A 21273-nucleotide genomic window follows, 5' to 3' on the forward strand; every position below is an offset into this window, starting at 1 on the left:
CAGTCGAAATACTGTCAAAAAGTCAGTCCACAGCGGCCTCTGGTGGGTTTACGCAAGAACAGCAGGAGCGAATGGCACTGGTGAGGGAAATTTGAAATCTCAAAAAACGTACACAGCGGCCTCTGGTGGATTTGCGCAAACAAAAACTCCAGAAAAATGTGCCCCCGGGTCGCATTTTGCGGTCTTCAGAAACGTCTCTAGAGGTACGTTTTCAGAATGAGCCTGGGTTGCATGAATTTATTAAAATGACTATTAATGAGTGTTAATGACACTGAAAACAACTCATATCCAAACAGTATTCAGGCTAAAATTCAGATAAAGAAAACAAGTAAAGAAGCTTGTATTTAGTTTGACTTTTTGAGGTTAAGTTAGTGTTCTCCGAAGGTTAAGCATGGAATCTGCCTTAAACCCATGTGCCTACCTGTATAAATAACAGCTCAAACAATCAGACCTACTATATTCATTTCCCCCTATTTTTGTGCTCACTATTTTTACGCAAGTGCATGTCAAGTACTTGTCTCACTAATGAACGCAGAGCAAACCACAAAACCATTTTCTTTGACAATGCTCTGGAACAGAAAACACGGGGGCTTGTAGTGCGAAAGGAGAAAGGGCATACAAAATGCCACGTAGGCTGAAGGATAAAATTAGCACCTCAGTGAGAAAGGAAGAAGCGGAGAAGGAAGCATGAACAATGAAATTAAGAAAATTTGCGACACATTCAATTACATTTCTGTGGTAGTCTTAGCGTGACTGAAGAGTCGCCCATTATGGCATTAGGACAAAGGGTGCTCGTGATCTCATTGCACAGTCTTCAATGGAAGTCTTTAATAGAATAAAAGAGGCTTCACATCCAGGCATGCGGAGGTGCTTTTGAGCGCCCCTCACAATGACACATTTTGTCGTAAGTGAGGAGGCAGTTCGCCTTTTAAGATTCCCACTTTAATCCACATAGTAAATTCCCTGACTTTTTCCTGACTTTCACTGAACGAATTTGAATGGCATCGAATGAACGCAAAAATAGGCTGCTGTTGTGCTTATACAGTTGAAGTCAAAATTATTCACCCTCTTTTTTTTTCAAATATTTCCCAAATTATGTTTAACAGAACAAGGAATTATTCACAGTATTTCCTATAACATGTTTTCTTCTAGAAAAAGTCTTATTTGTTTTATTTCGGCTAGAATAAAAGCAGTTTTTAATTATTTTTAAAAACATTTTAGTGTCAATATTATTAGCCCTCTTAAGCAATAGTTTTTAGATTATCTACAGAACAATGACTCGTCTAATTAACCTAACTTGCCTAATTAAATTAGTGAACATTGCTAATGCTTTAACTTTAAAGTGTACTTTAAGCTGAATATTAGTATCTTGACAATATCTAGTAAAATATTATGTACTGTCATCAAGGCAAAGAGAAAATAAATAAGTTATTAGAAATTAGTTATAAAGGTTCCACTTTTTTTCAATGATTATTGATCTAGGCAGATCAATATGATTTGTACAACACTGGTTTTGTGGAGATTGAGCAAAAAAAAAAAACAGGTTTTCAAAATTTCACATATTGACAAATGTTTAATGAAAGGTTTGAGTGATATCAGTGGTTGTTGTGGCAAAGCTTTGGAATAAGCAGGGCAATCATACAATATGTAGATCAAGTGTATTTCTAACATGTTGTGTAAATTAAGCACATCATGCATTTTTTGCTCATTTAGCGTGTTTTTTAAGACATTTTCAACTGTTATAGTGCCAGCTATTGTCTGATCTCCACAAAATTTTGCCTGCTAAAGTGCTTGAACCCCTAAAAATAAAATCACTGACTTTCAATGTTTGAAACAGATCATTCAAAATTCCATGATATTCCAGAAATTCCATGACCCGCAAGAACATTGACCTTTTTGAGGTGATTTACAGACATTTGAATGAAATAACAGAGTCTGTGAATGTTTTTGCAGGATGTGACTTACCTTGGCATAGTGGAGCCGGATTGTCCCACTGGTAAAGCCCATTAGAATGAAGTCTGCATGTGGCATTTCTGTGACCCACGAGTCTGTAGCCAGCATTGCAGTAATACTGAAGTCTGCTGCCTGGTCGGTCTCTTGCCCTATTGACAACTCCTCCATTCTTGGGTACATCATTTATACTGCAGTATGCAGCTGAGGAAGAAGACGACAATCACAGTTTGTTACAGCATGATGTTAAGATCATTTTAGAAACACCTTCTATTTTGAACAACGAAATCACATCTTGAATTAAAGAACAACTACTTATGGCTTTGTACAAATTTAAGTGGATATGAATATAATGTAATGGTCGATTATAACATTATGCTATTGTTGTAATTATTTATAACACATCTAACATATATATATTATATTATTAAATTGAATCATTTCCCAGAGATGGGTTGTGGCTGGAAGGGCAACGGCTGCGTAAAACATGTGCTGGATAAGTTGGCGGTTCATTCCGCTGTGGCGACCCCGGATTAATAAAGGGACTAAGCCGAAAAGCGAATGAATGAATGAATGAATGAATGAATAATTTGAATCAAAGGTACATGTATTTACATGTTATTTGTTTCTCTTACTTGACAATTTGACTAATACATCTTTCTCAGTAGTTTAAACAATAAATTTGAAATACTAATGAACACATAACTCAAAAAAAATACTCAAAAAGACATTTACTCCAAAACAAAAGCTACTGAGCAAACCAGTTACATTGGAAAAGCCATACAGAGGTAAGCAGTCAGTGCTACCACCCCATAGCATTCATTTTACACATAAACTGTCGCTATATGTTCCCATGAGAACATATTCTCGGTTCTTAAAAATGCACCCCAGGGCACATTTTCCCACAGAGCCTGTGTTGCATAATTTACCGTCATGCTTTAAAAAAATGCTAAAATAAAAACTGACAAATTTTGCGATCTATAATCCATAATCATAACTCCTATACAGGAGTCCCATAACATTCTGTCACTTGATGACACTGGAATACCCTGTCAGTAATGTCTAGTGGCTGGGAATGAGCTTTTTACTGTGTCTGCTTTAATATTAGAGTTGTTTTTGGTGTGTTTACAAAGATGAATATGGCCACTTTGTAAATGCACACTACAGTTACGATCTTATTGCCACATTAGATCATTATGATAACATGATCTCTGCCTTCAGGGATTTCCTGAAGATAAATACCAAAAAATAGCACAACTGGAATAACTACAGCAGTCGCCATCGTCTGATCTCATATGAAGCAAGAGATCGTGATGACATATGATGACGTGTGCAGGTGCTGTAGTGCTGTAAATTTTGAAGCCCTTCCCCTTCAGCCTCGATTGTAAGGGCCAAGGGGAAAGGAAAGGGTAGGGGTACAAAAATATAATTGGTATTGGGACTTAATATGTTGTCCACAGTGAATGCCAAGATAAATCCCAGCAGGCAAAGAACGTCAACATGACGTCAGATTGACATTGTACCCCAACGCCATGGGATGTTGCATTTTGTTTAGAAATGAAAATCAGGTTGACATCAGAACCCAATGTTAGATCGACATCAATGTTCAATGTCGCACAGATGTTGCATTTTGATCACTTTTCAATGCAACCTAAAAACAACAAAATATCAACGTCTAATAATAATACATCTTGACGTTGTGTGGAAGTCACCAATATGACGTCTATCAGATGTTACTTTTTGGTTGCCATATTGTCAGTATTTGTATTTTGTCAGTAAATGTCAGTATTTGACGTCACTGTGATGTTGGTTTAAGATGTTGGATTTTGGTCACTTTCCAACACAACCTAAAATCAACAAAATATCAACGTCTAATGATGTTACAACTTGACATTGGGTGGATGTAACCAATAGTATGTCTATCAGATGTTAGTTTGTAGTTGCAGTATTGTCAGTATTTGTATTTTATCCGTAAATGTCAGTATTTGATGTCAATATGACGTTGGCTTAAGATGTTGGCTCGACGTTGGATTTTGGTCACTTCCCAACACACAACCTAAAATCAACAAAATATCAATGTCTAATGATGTTACAGCTTGACGTTGTGTGGATATTACCAATATGACGTCTATCAGACGTTAGTTTTTGGTTGCAGTATTGTCAGTATTTGTATTTTGTCAGTAAATGTCAGCATTTCACATTGTTGTAAAGTTGTCTTAAGATGTCGGCTCGACGTTGAATTTTGATCACTTCCCAACACAACCTAAAATCAACAAAATATCAACGTCTATGGATATTACAGCTTGACGTTGTGTGGATGTTACCAATATGATGTCTATCAGACATTAGTTTTTGGTTGCAGTATTGTCAGGATTTGTATTTTGTCAGTAAATGTCAGTATTTGATGTCAATATGACGTTGGCTTAAGATATTGGCTCGACGTTGGATTTTGATCACTTCCCAACACAACCTAAAATCAACAAAATATCAACGTCTATGGATATTACAGCTTGACGTTGTGTGGATGTTACCAATATGATGTCTATCAGACATTAGTTTTTGGTTGCAGTATTGTCAGGATTTGTATTTTGTCAGTAAATGTCAGTATTTGATGTCAATATGACGTTGGCTTAAGATATTGGCTCGACGTTGGATTTTGATCACTTCCCAACACAACCTAAAATCAACAAAATATCAACGTCTATGGATATTACAGCTTGACGTTGTGTGGATGTTACCAATATGATGTCTATCAGACATTAGTTTTTGGTTGCAGTATTGTCAGGATTTGTATTTTGTCAGTAAATGTCAGTATTTGATGTCAATATGACGTTGGCTTAAGATATTGGCTCGACGTTGGATTTTGATCACTTCCCAACACAACCTAAAATCAACAAAATATCAACGTCTATAGATATTACAGCTTGACGTTGTGTGGATGTTACCAATATGATGTCTATCAGACATTAGTTTTTGGTTGCAGTATTGTCAGGATTTGTATTTTGTCAGTAAATGTCAGTATTTGATGTCAATATGACGTTGGCTTAAGATGTTGGCTCGACGTTGGATTTTGATCACTTCCCAACACAACCTAAAATCAACAAAATATCAACGTCTAATGATATTACAGCTTGACGTTGTGTGGAGGTTACCAATATGATGTCTATCAGACATTAGTTTTTGGTAGCAGTATTGTCAGCATTTGTATTTTGGGTCCCACTTTATATTAAGTGTCCCTAACTACTACGTACATACACCGAAATTAATAATTTGTTACAATGTACTTATTGTGTAAATAAATGTATTTACTGTGTACTTATGCTTGATTACAAACCTATATGTAATTACATCTATAATTAAATTCTGTAATTACATTGTTGACTATTCCTTACACCTTAACCCACCCTTAAACCTACCCATACCACCAAACCGGTCCATAACACTACCCTATCCCAACTCAAGAGCACCACAAGTGTTCTCAAATACATTATGAACACAGTAAGTACAGTGTATTTATTTTTTGTTGCAAGTACATAGTAGTTAAGGACACTTAATGTAAAGTGGGACTCTACTTTGTCAGTAAATGTCAGTATTTGACATCGTTGTGATGCTGGTTTAAGATGTTGGCTTGATGTTGGATTTTGGTCACTTCCTAACACAACCTGAACCGCTATTGGATGTAAAAATAACATTGTCCTTAGATGCTGACGACCTAAATCTAATCTAATTCTAACATCTTATGACACTGTTTGTCTGCTGGGATGAAAACAACTTTGGAAAAATAACAACGCAAACACACATACACATACAGACATAATCAAAAATAAAACTATACTGCACAAGTAGAAATATATAAATAGGGATATAGACTATATATATTTGTATGTGCAAGTGCTAGCATCACTAAAGCATGAAAGCATGTGGACAGCCTTGTGTTCCAGAGCAAAATAACTACAAACTACATTTTTATTTTGCCTATTGCAGTTATCTGCAAATGAAGGCTCTAAATGACAATACTTATAGTTGTATGATGATATAAGCTTAATGGTGATTTTCCATGGTTTATAAAATGCATTATAAATACACCATGTTACAATTTCTGCTTTATATTTTGTTCAATAAACAGTTTTAGTAGTAATGCTGTCCAGTTTCCCAGAATATGTTCTATTAAACAAAATCAATTTATATCCAAGAGTAATCCATAATATTAGTTTACGTTCTCGCAAAGAAGCATGTTTATAAGCTAGCAAGTTAGAGATCTCAAATTCTGATTGCATGAAGTCTTTAAAACGGTTAAAGATTGATTGTAAGATAAAACGAAGGAGAAAATGCAGGTTGATGGCTATCATTAGATCTTGGTTTTGATGTGACAAACACAAGTTTACTCATCATAAAAGGGAAAGCGCAGGCTTGAAGGGTGTCAAAGCTTAATCTCACATCAGACAGATCAAATCAAACGCATCATCACACCAACTCTGCAGAGAGACTTAGCTGTGAGTGATTAACCATAGCTTAAAAAAAAGAAGAAAAAAAAACTTAATGTGGCACTGAATTCTAATTTTCGAAGGCCCAAAGGACTGAGAAAGGCATGAAACCAAGAGCTGCTACTGAAAGATAATTTGAAGAGAAAAAGGTGATAATTATCAAATAGAGATGCAGTTGAAGTCAAATTTATTAGATTTTTTTTTCTTTTTCAAATATATTCTAAGTTTTATTTAACAGAACAATGAATTTTTCACAGTATTTCCTATAATATTTATTTTCTTCTGGAGAAAGTCTTATTTGCTTAAACATTTTAAGGTAAATATTTTTAGCCCCTTAAGCAATGCTTTATTTTCAATTGTCTACCGAACGAACCATGGTTATAAAATGATTTGGCAAATTATCATAACTTGCCTAATTTGACAGCATTCTGCCCCTTCAGTCTTGTTAATTTTTGTTTTGGTGGCAGAGTCCAGACACTAGTGCTGTCTTGTCTACTATGTTGTGCTCGGCTCGACTTTTCTCAGTTCGGGTCCTCATATTTCCTGTCAATGTCTGTCTTCGTCTTTGTGTGAGAGCCGTCTTGGCTGCACTTGGGCCGTGTGCGCTCGGGATGAGCGTTCTCATCCTGGTGTGTTTGTTGTTTTGATCATGGCTTGGTGTTTTGTTCTCTAATCTAGTTAGTTTCGGTTGGCACTGGGATCGGAACATACATGTTCACGGTAATTGTTTTCATTTATCCTCGTGTCTTGCGTTCTGTCTGTGTTGCCATTGTTTGTTGCACGTGGCCTGTTTTTACACTTGTTATAGTTCAAAAATTAATTATCAAAAGAACTCGGATGTAGGACTAGTGTTGAGTGTTTCAGTTTACATGTAGCATGTTGGCATGGCACTGGGAAAATAGCGGAACCACTGGTAAGTTCAGGTGTGTCACTTTTTCGACAGAGTAACACGTTCGTTGTGAATGTATTCTGTATTCGTCATGTGAACCGAATTGCGACCATCGTCCGGTGACAGTTCAGGATGAATACATGTATTGTTACAGCCCTGTTGAGAAGTTTGGGTCTAGTTCCACCCTCCTTGTTAACCTATTATTAGTTAATAATATATTTAAATGTTTATTATATGTTCACCTGTTTGTTTGTTAATTATTTCTTCTTTATAGCTCCCTCTTGTCTGCTGTCCTGTGACAGTTCGTCGTCGTATCTCATCTTGTCAAGTCTGGTCTAGCCTTGTCCAGCCCTGCCTTTCCCCACCAGCCCAGTTCAAGTTTGTTTTTGTCTTTTGTTAATGTATTCCACCTATGGGTTGTTTTTGTTGTCTTTTGTTTTATTTTATAATCATTAAACCCATCTTTTGTATTGAGTCCACTTGAGTTCTACTCGTTCTCTTTCCTGGAAACCTGACATAATTAACCTAATTAGCATAGTAAAACCATTAAATGTCACTTTAAGCTGAATACTAGTACTGTATCTTCAAAAAAAATCTAGCAAATAAACTATTATGTTCAAAAATGTGTTCTATTAAAATATACAGGGGGATAATATTACAGGGGGGCTAATACAGGGGGACTAATAATTCAGAAGGGCTAATAATTCCGACTTCAACTGTATAAACATATATATTTCAACTGAAGAATAAAAAAAAAACACTGTCTGTTTCTAAAACTCAGTCACTCTGAGGGACATAATGGTTTCTCTTTCTGTTTGCTCTTGACAAAACGCAATAAACAGGAAGCATGTGGCAACACACTGAAATAATGGGCTTGCGCAGGGCACAGCATGTCAGAAAGATCAACTGAAATGAAGCGAGAAAGAAAGAAACCCTGACAGAGAGGCAGAGAAAGGGAAAGCGGGTGAAGAGATGCAGAGTAATCATGGCCACTGGCTTTGCGGCTCATATATATCATGTTTAGCCGGTGGAAATGTCGGTCAGAAGAATACGACACGGTAGTTATTCAGCTAAATTCATTACCGCATCTTTGACCTCTATTACAGCAGACTTGTCAATGGCTCCCTGAAGGTAGAATGTGTCTGGTTGTAACCTAATGACAGTTAACTTATAAAAGGCTGACGTCTTAAATTATTGACTCATTTGGCTCCAAAGCAACAACCCTGGAGGGCCGTAAGACTGGAATTAATCTGACACATATTATTACATGTGGAATAGGGAAATCAAGCGCATGGAGTTAGCCTTTCATGCAAATATGCATAAACGAGTGCCCCCTTATTTAAAAATTTATATTTTTATCCTTTTCTAAGCGAATATTCCCAATATTTTTTGGTGTATTTAAATAAAACAGGTTTATTAAACTGGTTTAGTTTCCAAACATCTTAAGGATAAAGATAATAGATTCTAATTCAAAGGAGTTGTTACACAATAATAAAAATATAATAATAATACTAATAATAAAAATAATGTTAAGAAAATTTTATTTTCTACTTGTTCTGTTTATATTTATCAAATGATGTTTAGTAAAGCAAGGATTGTTTCACAGTTTTTCCAACACTTTTTTTTGTTCTAGAGAAAGTCTTTATTTTGGCCAGTTTTAAATAATAAAATAAAATAAAAAAAACATTTTAGGGTCAATATTTTATCCCCCTTAAGCAGTTTTTCATTGATTGTCTACAGAACAAACCATCATGATCCCTTTCAAGCATACGATCACACCGGTGTGATCAGCCTTGGCTGGTCCCTAAAGCATACAATCACAACCGGTGTGATTAGAACTTCAGATTCTAATCTCATTTTTGGGCTGTGATGTTTAGTTTTTTGTTAGAATAGTTTTGCTTTGGCTTTGGTACTGTCACGATCACCAGCGATCTAACACTGGCAGATCGCTGAAGAAGTACAAGTCTGCCACTAAACCGAACTACAACTTTCAGAAATCATTGGTTCAATCCCTCCTGCCACAGCTGACACCCATCTGGCCATCATTGAATCATTACATGGACTATATATACACCCCATTTTCACACACTCTTTGCTGAGTCTTGTTTCTGTTTAGAGAAGGGATGCCCAAACTTTTTCGTATGAAGGGCCAAAAACCAAATATCATTAATAGCTTAGGGCTGAAGATAAATATACCAAAGTATTTTACATTAAAGTTGCCATGTGTAATTTTCAAATTAATTTCATACTTCCAACTTATTGCTATAGAATTATAAACAATCACATCTGGAGTTCAATGTTGAATACACTAGTCAAGCAGAATCTGCCTTTGCCTCTATCTGTCGAGTGACAGTATGTACAGTACATTTTAAATTAAATCTGATTAAATGACACCATTTGTATTGAAACATTTAATCTCAGTTAGGTTTTTGTAGCTTAATACAATAAACAAATAAAAGGTTAAATTACATTTGAAATAACAATCTCTAAACCATCCCCATCACTCTCTCTCTAAGATGGGATGGTGGCCCCATCAATGGTTACCATGGGCCAACGTTGGCCCACGGGCCCTAGTTTGGGCATCTCTGGTTTAGAGCATCATGTAAGCATTATCCTCGTCTTGCCTTCCCGTGGTTTTGACCTGTTGCCTACTTGACTCTTCTTTGTAATAAACTGCATGTGGATCCTTACCTCTGTTGTCCCAGACCCATGATAGGTACTGACTAATCTAATATAATCTGCCAAATATATTATAGTAAAGCATCCTGTAGAAAATATTTAAGTAAAAAAGGGATCTATGAGGGATGTACTCATTTATGCTGAGCACTGTATATGCCTTGTTCAGGATTTACAGATTTAATACCAGATTTCTTTATTCCACAAGTGTTGCTGATTTATTTTTCACTAAATCATGAATATTATTTTTTTCATCTCCATGTTCGACCAGAATTACTACACAGTACTTCTGGATGCATCAAATGCAAAAGATAATATTATGTCAGATGTACAAAAAACATACAAAAGTATACAAAACAAACCTGTGTAGCGTATTTTGAAGCCTTTCTTGCTGGTTGCATGATCGGTCGACCATCTAAGGTAAAGCTGGTTTGTTTTGCTAGTGAAGTTCAGTTGTGTGGAGTGGTTCCCACTCAGAGCTACCAACAACGGACTCTGTCCAGATGGCCCTGATGAATAAAAGATTACACAAACAACAAGAAAAGCTAAATATTGCAAACTGCGGATCTGTTAAGAAGGAAAGAATGTCATAGCATAGTGATTCTCAAACTTTTTAATCCTAGTACCTCATCTGATCAAGTCAAATTCAACCTAGTTGCCACTACCTCTACAGATCATATTACACTTTCTGTTACACTTGAAGATCTATGAAAATGCTTAAAAATACAAACAAACTAAAGTAATAAAAAAAATCTTAGATTTAGATTTACAACCTCAAATCAGAAAAAGAGTTGGGACAGTATGGAAAAACACAATTAAAAAAAAAAGTAGTGATTTCTAAATGTACTTTGACTTTTTTGTCATGGATATTCCTTAAAAAGTGCCTACGCGTTTCAGCAAACAGCTGCCATCATCAGGTTAACTGATGAATCCCTTACCTAACACATTATTTAAGCTACCCCTGAGCACTTTTTGTTTTGATTTTGGATGTTTACTATGATTTGTATTTCCTTGCAGACATTACAACAAAAATATTTAATGTGTTCCTCATGATTTGAGAAAACACATTCCAAAAAAGTTGGGACAGGAGCAATTTATGATTTGGTACAAAAGCAGCATCTAAGAAAGGTCTGGTCCTTTAGGAGCAAAGATGGGCAGAGGATCGCCAGTTTGCCAACAAATACGCAGGAAAATGATTGAAATGTTTAAAAACAATGTTCCTCAAAGAAAGAGAGGAAGACATTTGGATATTTTACCTTCAACAGTGCATAACATAATTAAAAGATTCAAGGAATCTAGAGGAATTTAGCTAAACTACCGTGATCTCTGATCCCTCAGGTGGCACTGAATCAAGAATCGTCATTCATCTATAAGCGATATCACCACATGGGGTCAGGACTACTTTAATAAACCTTTGTCAAGTACTACAATACATTATTACATCCACAAATGTCCGTTGAAACTGTACTGTGCCAAAGGGAAGCCCTATGTTAACAGTGTCCAGAAAAGCACTGTGGACTGCTCTGGGCTCGGAGGCATCTGAAATGGACCATCACACAGTGGAAATGTGTACTGTGGTCAAATGTATCAGAATTTCAGGTATATTTTGGGAGAAATAGACACTGTGTGCTCCGGACCAAAAGAAGAAAAGGATCATCCAGACTGTTACCAAAAACAAGTGCAAAAGCCATAGTCTGTCATGGTATGGAGTTGTGTAAGTGCCCTTGACAAAGGTAACTTGCACTTCTGTGATGGCACTATTAATCCTGAAAAGTACTTACAGATTTTGGAGCACAATATGCTACCTTTTTTTCCAGAGACGCCAATGCATATTTTAACAAGACAATGCAAAACCACAATATGCACACATTACTAAGACCTGGCTTTGCAGGGAAGACGATACAGGTACTTGACTGGCCTGTCTGCAGTCCTGAGCTGTCTCCAAAAGAGAATATGTAAGAACGTATTTTGAAATGCAAAATGTAACAACAAAGACCCTGTAATGTTGCCCATCTTAAGTTTGCAGGAAGAATGGGCCAAAATTACACCTGAAACACTTTACACTTGGTATCTCCAGTCCCTAAGTGAAGTTTAGTTATAAACTAATTTCGAGAGGATCACGTGCTTATGATTGCTAGCGGCTGGACCCCCATTATCCAATTCTCAATGCACCAATCAGACGACTCCTAAGCTACTACAAATACCCTGGGTTACGTACCACCGCTATCTTCGTTTTGAAGAATCCCCCCATCCACCCCTACTCCTCCTTCTTCCTAGATGGGTGACACGGTGGCCCAGTGCTTAGCACTGTTGCCTCACAGCAAGAATGTCTCTGGTTCTAGGCTTTACCAAACCAGCAGACATTTCTGTGCGGAGTTTGCATTTTCTCCCCGTGCTCACGTGGGTTTCCCCCGGGTTCCCCGGTTTCCTCCCACCGTCCAAAAAACATGCAACATAAGTTAATTGACTAATTCAAACCGGCACTATAGACATGCTCCTAGTAAATGGTTATCTCTCAAGAGCAATCACTGGCTGTTCATTGGTTATTACAGCGGGGGAGTTCTCAAGATCTACCTGAGCTCAAACTCCCCTCTCGCCTTGCAACGGGAGAGAGCCCCGGGTTCGAGGATCTTATGAGCTCAGGGCTCTCTCCCGGGACAGCATGCCAAACAAGCTTATAATTAATCATTAGCTAAGTGTGAACTCTTGAAACATATTTTAAGTGTTGAGAAAAAGAATGACAACATTACAAAGTGATAAATGCTTTACTGTTCCAACTTGTTTTGAAATGTGTTTCAAGAAATACATTTGGAATACGTGTTTATTTTGAAAAGATAAATAAATAAACATGAGAAACACAATAAATAATGTTTGTTGTATTGTTTGCAATGAAATACAAGTAAATTTAGAAATCACTACTTGCTTTTTTATTTGCATTTTCCAAACTGTCGCAACTTTTTTTTTTCTAATTTGTGGTTGTACAATCAATTTCAACCTACACTGTAAAAAAAATAAGTCAGTACAAAAAAAAAACCCCAAAAAAAAACATAATTCTTATTTCCTTTTGCTTTTTCTTGTTCACACAACTTTTGAAAACATCAGCTGCACTGACCTAAAATTATTTGCCAGTAATACAAAAACATTTAGTTGGGTTAACATTGGATTATTAGTTTTCTGGAGAGGTGAACTACTCCATAACAAACTTTTTAAGTTGTGCCAAATGAACATTTTTTGTCTGAAGAACTGGAATGACTGAAGTTGAGTAAACAAAAAACCCCAAAACATAACCCTTATTTCCTTTTGTTTTTTCTCATTTACCCAACAGTTTTATTATTATTATTTTTAAATAATAACACCTAATTAAAAAGTATGTTTAAGAAACTTAAGCAATGTATTGTATCTTCAAAAACACCAGTCTGTTTGTATGTATTTGGATTGTTCTGAATTATATAATCAGTGCTGAACATTGAATGAAACTGTACTCTGTAAAAAACTACTGGGTTCCACACAATCAATTTGGAAAGGAATCAAGCGAAATTATTAGTTTTTTTTTACTAATTTAAGAGGATTGAACATAAAACAGTTAAGTTGTCCAAAAAATACTTAGGAATTGTGTTCAGCTCTTTTTAAACACACAGTTTAAACAAACAACAAAAGGCATTTTTTTGACTTTGATCACTCATTAAACGAAAAGTTTACCACAAAATCACTCACCCTCAATAGGTTCCAAATCTTTATTCGTTTCTTTTTTTCTGCTTAACCTAAAATAAGTTATTTTGAAGAAAGCTGAAAACTGGTAACCACTGACTTTCACAGTATGAAAAGCAAATAGCCTACAATGATAGTCAATGGTTACTTGCTTCGGCCTTCCATCAGAATATTTGCCTTTGTGTTCAACAACAACAAAAAGAAAATGTTTGTGATGAGTGAAGGGTGAGTAAACTTTGATTACTATTATTTTTATTTATTAATTATTATTATTATTATTATTTAATGTCTGATTGACTGATCGATTTGTGTCCAAAAAGAAAAAAAAAATATATAGTTTAAGTAACAATTCACACCATTTATAACTGGCTTATTGCCAGTAAATAATTAAGATATTAACAATTTAACAGTTTATTAGCACTTATAAAGTATGATCTTATTTTACATCCCTAATCCTATTTTTTATTTTACAACCCAATAACTAAACCCAACTACTAATCAACTATTAAAAAGCATCTAATTAGTAGTTTATTGAGGTAAAGTCTTAGTTAATTGTTTGTTAATAGTGTAAATTGTACTTTAAAATAAAATGTGACCCCAATAACTCAGTTTTTGCTTGGCATTTTAATAATGTAACATGATGTAATAATAATAATAATAATAATAATAATAATAATAATAATAATAATAATAATAATAATAATAATAATAATTATAATAATAATAATAATAATAAAGTCTACCATCAAAAATCTCCAGTTCGTCAAACTGCTTCTCGCTCTGGAACATTTCCACATAAATGGAGATGGTGAAGGCAGGCTGCACTCTGAGGATCCAAGAGCACGTCTGGGAGTTGGGGTAGTTTTTTGGAAATCCCGGGCTTAGGATCACACCCGAGGAGGCAGACCGTTCCTCATTTGCAGGACACTGAGCTGAAGAGTACAGACAAAAAGCATTTGAGGTCATTTGTGTTATTACATATCACAATGTGGTTACCCTACAAACAAAGCATTAGCTGTAAGCCCCGGAGTATTCCAGTAAAGTCTAAAAAAAACTTTCTCTAACATGCACAGTACTTCTGGATTCACCTCAGGGGCCGCGAGCCTCGGTTTGAGGAAGCAACAAAGTGAGCTGAAGCTTTCTGTTAATCCGCCTTGTGGGCGGGAGGGTGGAGGAAACAAACCAGAAGAACTATTGCTTCTTCATGGCATTGTACAAAAAGTACAGACAAGCCAAACGGCTCAGATTTACAACTGAAAGCTTTGCTGAGGATAACTGGAACGCTTTCTTTTTTCCACCCTTGCTCCCAAGACAGCTGTCGGCTACTGTCTGTTTGTTTCCACAGACAACAAAGCAATGTTGCCTATGAGGCACATGGTGCCACTTTTTTATGGATTGAATTATTACAAGCTTTGATTAGAGGGGAAATACTAATGATTCAGCAGATTTATCATTTCAGATCCCTCTTTTTAAGTTATTTACATGAAGTCTGTGCTTTTAGTTGTGTTTTGTAATCCTTGTTATGTAACAGGCTGATTAATATAGTGCTTTATTGTAGAACGATTCCCAAAGGGGGGATTTTTAAGGCAAGTTTAAGGGTTTTATGCTGATTCAGAGTCACCCAATTAAACTCAAAGTCAAAGATTAATCGCAAATAAAACTTTGTTTTGACATAATGTGTGTGTATATGTGTGTGTGTGTGTGTATTTTATATTTATTATGTAGATGTTATACAAACACATACAGTTGAAGTCAGAATTATTAGCCCCCTGTATATTTTTTCCCAATTTCTGTTTTTCCCCAAACAGAGAGAAGATTTTTTTCAACACATTTCTAAACATAATAGTTTTAATACCTCATTTCTAATAACTGATTTCTTTTATCCTTGCAATGATGACAGCACATAATATTTTAATAGATATTTTTCAAGATACGAGTATTTAGCTTAAAGTGACAATTAAAGGCTTATTTGGCAAGCTTAGGTGAATAAGGCACTAAATATATATTCTAGCTGAAATAAAACAAATAAGACTTTCTCCAGAAGAAATAAAAGTGTTATAGGAAATACTGTGAAAAATTCCTTGCTCTGTTTGACATCTGTTGGGAAAAATTTGAAAAAGAAAAAAATCACAGGACGGCTAATCATTTTGACTTCAACTGTACTTAAAAATAATTATAAAATAAATAAATAAATAAATAACTTTTGTCACATAGATATTTAAATGTATATACACATTGCATCACAAACATATATGTTTTATATCTAAAAATAAATAAACATTTTGTCAAACATATGCATGCAAGTAACACTGCACACACATATGGGGCTCTATTTTACGGTCTAGGTGCAAAGTCTAAAGTGCATGGCACAAAAGCATTAAGCGAGTGTTCGAATACACTTTTGGTATTTTAAGGATGAAAAAATACGCTCTGCGCCCTGGCGCATGGCTTAACAGGGTTGTGCTTATTCCTGTTAATAAGTTACGCTTGTGTTTTGAGCATAACATGCATTAAACCAACCAGAGTCTCATCTCCCATTCCCTTTAAGTTGCGTCCCGTCATGGCGCATTTGCTATTTACATGGCGGACTTTGTAAGTGGAAATACTGAACGCTTCACTAGCGAGAAAACAGTTAAACAGACCATTTGCAGTGTGAGAATAAAGAACGAGCCACCTCCATTCGGCCTCTTTACTTTCTCTTTACTTTACTTTTACTCTTTACTTTACTCTTTTACTTTCATGGATAAGGAAATGGTGTTGTACGCACTCCATCCATTAGCCTACATATTTAATTTAGTTTGTTAAGTGCAAAGATTTGTTTCAAACTATTTATAAATTCAGTTCTAATTTCCAGCAAATGAATTAATGAACAATAATAAGGAAGTGTGGTCAAAAAACTGAGTTTTTTGCCCCACATGGTGATGCATACGTCTTCAAAACCCGACAGGTGGACAAATCGAAACTTATTTTTATTAAAACAAATATAAATATGCATATAATAAATAATACTGCTAATAATAATAACATTATACTAATGCAAATTGTCATGAATAAACTGAAAAAAGCCCCCAGAGATGAGACATTGTGGTAGTGTTTTTATATTTATAAAAAAAATTTATATATGCAAATACATATGTGTATTGTTGTTCATCCTGTGTGTATTAAGCAATGTATATTAAGCGAACTCGCTCTGCGCTAGACTTTAGACCAGCATTTAGTTGGTCAATGATCTACCGTTCTTCAAATTAGCAACGCACAAAAAGTGCACCTTAACACACCTCCTTTTTACACCAGCACACCCTTGAGTACACAGTGGTGCAAATGGATTTGCTATTTAAACAAAACGTTAAAATTACTGTTGCGCTGGTCTGAATATAGCAACAAATCGCACCAAATATGTCTTGTGCCTTATTTCGCCGGGTGTTTGATAGGGCCCATTATGTCAAAATATATATTTATATTTTGGATGGATTTAATCACGATTAATCTTTGCTCAGTAGTACTTTTTTCATTTCCACAAAAAAATACACATTGTTAGGTTACAAAGATCCAAGAGATTATCATAATTCAGCATGCAGTGAAGAGTAAAGACATTATACTACCATGGTGTATAAATACTTCAAAACTTATATCTTTACTTTACAAAAAAACTGAATGAGATTAGTGTATTGTAGTTATACATTTGAATAATCATATTAATTAATAATAATTACACATTTTGACAGACTTTGTGAGTCTTTTCTTCACTTACCTTCACAAGCCGGTGTTGGACCCTCAAACTGCAGATGAGAGTTCAGCTTACAGGTGACCTCATCGCTGCCAACCAATGTAAATCCAGGAAAGCATCGATACTTCACAATATCACCTACACGCAATAGTAAAACAGCACAAAGAATAAAACATGTTTCAACGTTTTTTTGTTTTTCTTCTTCATAATATCATGTCTTTGATACTGTTGCAAAAATGACCATACCGATTTCATAGTCCTGGTCTTCAAATAAAACCTCTGCTTGCTCAACCACAGGGGGAGGAGGGCATTTCTTCAGCCTGTAAGCTAAGGAAATATTTTGCATTTTACATTCTCCTTAGAGAGCATAACACAACCTAGAATATCAATTACATTTAAACAATATATGACAATATGGTTCTATATATTAACATACTGACAACCCTGCCAGGAATAAAAGTCTTCAAGTATTTTAGGATTGCCACTCTAAGCCAAATGTCCAATTCCCTGATTTATTTCTAACTTCCCCCGCAAAAATCGGATTTTCAAAGACCTATAATAAACAGAAAAACCTGATTGAGTAATTCTGCGATCGCTGAATTTATATCAAAATCAAGTAAATGTAGAGGAACCTGCATTTTTTTATTGCCACATACAGTATTTTGAATATGTACATGCATAGAAAGTGCTCAACTGATGTGTGATGCATTGAGTTGTCATAGAGACGGTGCTTTTCCTTAGGTGTGTGACACTCTAGACACATCATGTGACATTATTGCACAGTGCATCAGCCAAAGCCTATTTGAACAAAGCTACGTTTGTTGAATCGATCACTAAAATAAAAATAATTAAAACTTTAACATGATTTTTTAACGCTATTGTTGAAGAGATTTGACCAGCTTGTTTGGTTATCAATTATGATCTAGCAGGCTTTATATGGTTAACAGATAAACATTAATTATCTTTGTTTCTCTAAGTGTTTGCTTTATATTAATTGTGGCAACTATTTGTAATTAAGGTAAAAAAAAAAAGTAACAAACAAATAAGATGTGTAAATGTGTGCTTTCACAGCAAAACAACACATGGAATGCAGCTAATATTACTGCTTGTTTTGAGAAAGGTCACCACGAAATCAAGTCACTTTAGGCTGCAAAAATCAGAAATATGTTCCCGTTTTGCTCTGAGTAGACAAAAAAAACATACAATATTTTAGCAGATACACTCTGGGGACTGTCTTTGATTACTTTTGACAAGTGGAAAATGAATAAAATGAAAGTGAAACATAAGCGAAAAAGATTAAATTCTTAAACCAAGAAGATTTTTCTAGACAAGCAAAAAAGTATATATATATATACGGTGACGCAGTGGCACAGTAGGTAGTGCTGTCACCTCACAGCTAGAAGGCCGCTGGTTCGAGCCTCGGCTGGGTCAGTTGGTGTTTTTTTGTGGAGTTTGCATGTTCTCTCTGCATTCATGTGGGTTTTCTCCGGGTGCTCATTAAGACAAGTTACAGGTGAATTGGGAAAGGCTAAATTGTCTGTAGAGTACTAGTGTGAATGCGTGTGTATGGATGCTTCCCAGAGATGGGTTGTGGCTGGAAAGGCATCCGCTGTGTAAAAACGTGCTGGATAAGTTGGCGGTTTATTCCGCTTTGGCCGAAAATAGAATGAATGATATATATATATATATATATATATATATATATATATATATATATATATATATATATATATATATATATATATAATATATACATTATATATGGTTGTGGCTGGTTCTCGAATCTGATTGGCTGATATTCTGTAATAGCAGCATTTTATAAGTACTTAGGAGGGACAAAAAACATTTTCTCAGCGTAAGTTTCAAACTACAGCTGAACAAATCATTATAGAACAGGCAAGTGACATTCTAAGTCGATCTCTCTCTTTTGTTTGTTGTATTGCAGTTTTTATACCATGGTAATCTGGTAGTGTTTGCTTTGCTTTGACTTAATCAGAGTTAATTATTGTGATCTCAAGAATGCAACAGAGAAATTCTGAGAAATCTCTGTAGACTGATGGCATTTCATGCCGTTCCGCCTTATAATCTTAAAATATGAGCAAAATCACCTGTTTTGTCATCTTTTTAGACATTATGCTAGAGAATCATTCAAATTCTAGGTCTGAAGTGATGTTTCTGAAATAGCAAGGGTTTCTGCTGTTCTGACGTCAGCTGCAGATGTGAAAGAATGGCAGCAGAAAGTAGTTCCTCATACAAAAGGGTTTTCGAGTCTCTGCGTGTTTGATTTTCTTTTTTATATACACAATTCTGCCATCAAACTGTTGTGTAAATGCAATATCACACTAGTAGCAGCATGATATGGCTGTATATCATCATTGGTGGAACATTAAGGCACTCTGCCTATGGCCTCGAGCCAACACACGGCTCCCACCAGTGCCAATATTCAGCCATATCGCACTAATTCTCGTGTGATATTGCTCAGATATATATACATAAACAAGCAAAATAATCTTTTTGCTTTTGGGGTAAGCATTATAAACATAAGTTAATTTCTTTAAGGCTTTGGCTAATTATTTTGCTCATTTTAAGTAAAAAACTCACTTTATTTTGACATTATTTATGAAAACAAGACACTATTTTTGGCTTGTCCATAAAACTCTTCTTGATTTAAGAATTTTTAGATATTTAGACTAGAAACGAGACCAAAAAAAATGTAAATATATATATATATAAATATATATATATATATATATATATATTTTTTTTTTTTTTTTTTTTTTTTGCAGTGAACGTAAAATAATGTGATAATATTTTTTTTTCCATAAACAAAAAGTATAATTTCAAATCACAAAAATCTCCACGAATTTAACAAACAATAAATAAAACTTCATAACTTTCAATGTTTGGAATAAACCTTTGAAAATTCTGGGATGTTCCAGAAATTCCATGGGAATTTGTTCTAGAAGGTTTAGATGAAAGTATGTTCAATTTTCCTGTGCTCTTCAACACATCCCTGCATGCTGACACTGATATCAAAGAGGCCAAAGGAAGCTTCTATTTTTGACTCTTCTAATCTCCAGAAATAATGTGATGTCATCAGAAGCCGCAGTCATGCCTCCTTGGTGTATGGAAAAAAACAAGCCGAATCCCATGTTTCAAATACATTTCGAGCAGCACTTTGCGGTATGCACAGCACTTCAGTGGCAACATTTTTTATTTGAAGGAGAAACTAACCATGGAAATTGAGGACAAAGAATCCACTTGTCGAGAAGTCGCTGTGGAACTTGATAAGAACCTGATTGAAAGTGCTGTAGGCTGACTCGAGGGCTGTGTTGCCACTGAAAATCCCCAGCTGTGGGTAGCTTTGCTCTGGGCCGTCCCTGGAAGAAGGGGAAAATGCTTTGAAATTACATTACAACCTGTGATCCTGCCATTAAACTGCAAAATAATACCTCAAAGCTCTGACTAGTTTGAGAAAACCGATTCACCTCCGAATGTACAGTGAGAATGTGCTGACTTTTGAATAAAGGGATTGCATTACAGACTAGCTTACACCAGAAATGATGACTTAACAGACTAGCCATGATTTTGAATGGCTTTTGATGATTAATGACCATTATTACTGGATGAACTCTTGAGATGTGTATTTCCACCTTTTTTTTCACCAACAACTGTACTGTTTCAGATTATTCAGTGGGAATTATGATTATTCTTCTGCTTTGATTATAATATACAGAAAACCAGTGTTGGGCAAGCTACATGATTATGAACAAACAGTAATTACCATAGTATACTTTAGCATTTACTACAGTAAACTATATATATATATATATAGAGTT

At 35.2% G+C, this 21273-nt stretch overlaps 1 protein-coding gene across 1 annotated transcript in view; it reads right to left on the reverse strand.

The window, feature by feature from the left end:
• LOC130239330 (CUB and sushi domain-containing protein 1-like) overlaps nt 1-21273 on the reverse strand; it is a 551687-nt gene that overhangs the window by 89263 nt on the left and 441151 nt on the right. The window contains exons 36-41 of the mRNA XM_056470435.1: nt 20669-20814; nt 17681-17761; nt 17459-17572; nt 14451-14639; nt 10362-10508; nt 1966-2154 (exon numbers count right to left, since the gene is read on the reverse strand). Coding sequence (XP_056326410.1) covers nt 1966-2154; nt 10362-10508; nt 14451-14639; nt 17459-17572; nt 17681-17761; nt 20669-20814 — 866 coding nt within the window. The remainder of the gene's footprint in view (nt 1-1965; nt 2155-10361; nt 10509-14450; nt 14640-17458; nt 17573-17680; nt 17762-20668; nt 20815-21273) is intronic.

Source organism: Danio aesculapii, chromosome 13, assembly GCF_903798145.1.
Source record: "Danio aesculapii chromosome 13, fDanAes4.1, whole genome shotgun sequence".
Taxonomy (NCBI): domain Eukaryota; kingdom Metazoa; phylum Chordata; class Actinopteri; order Cypriniformes; family Danionidae; genus Danio; species Danio aesculapii.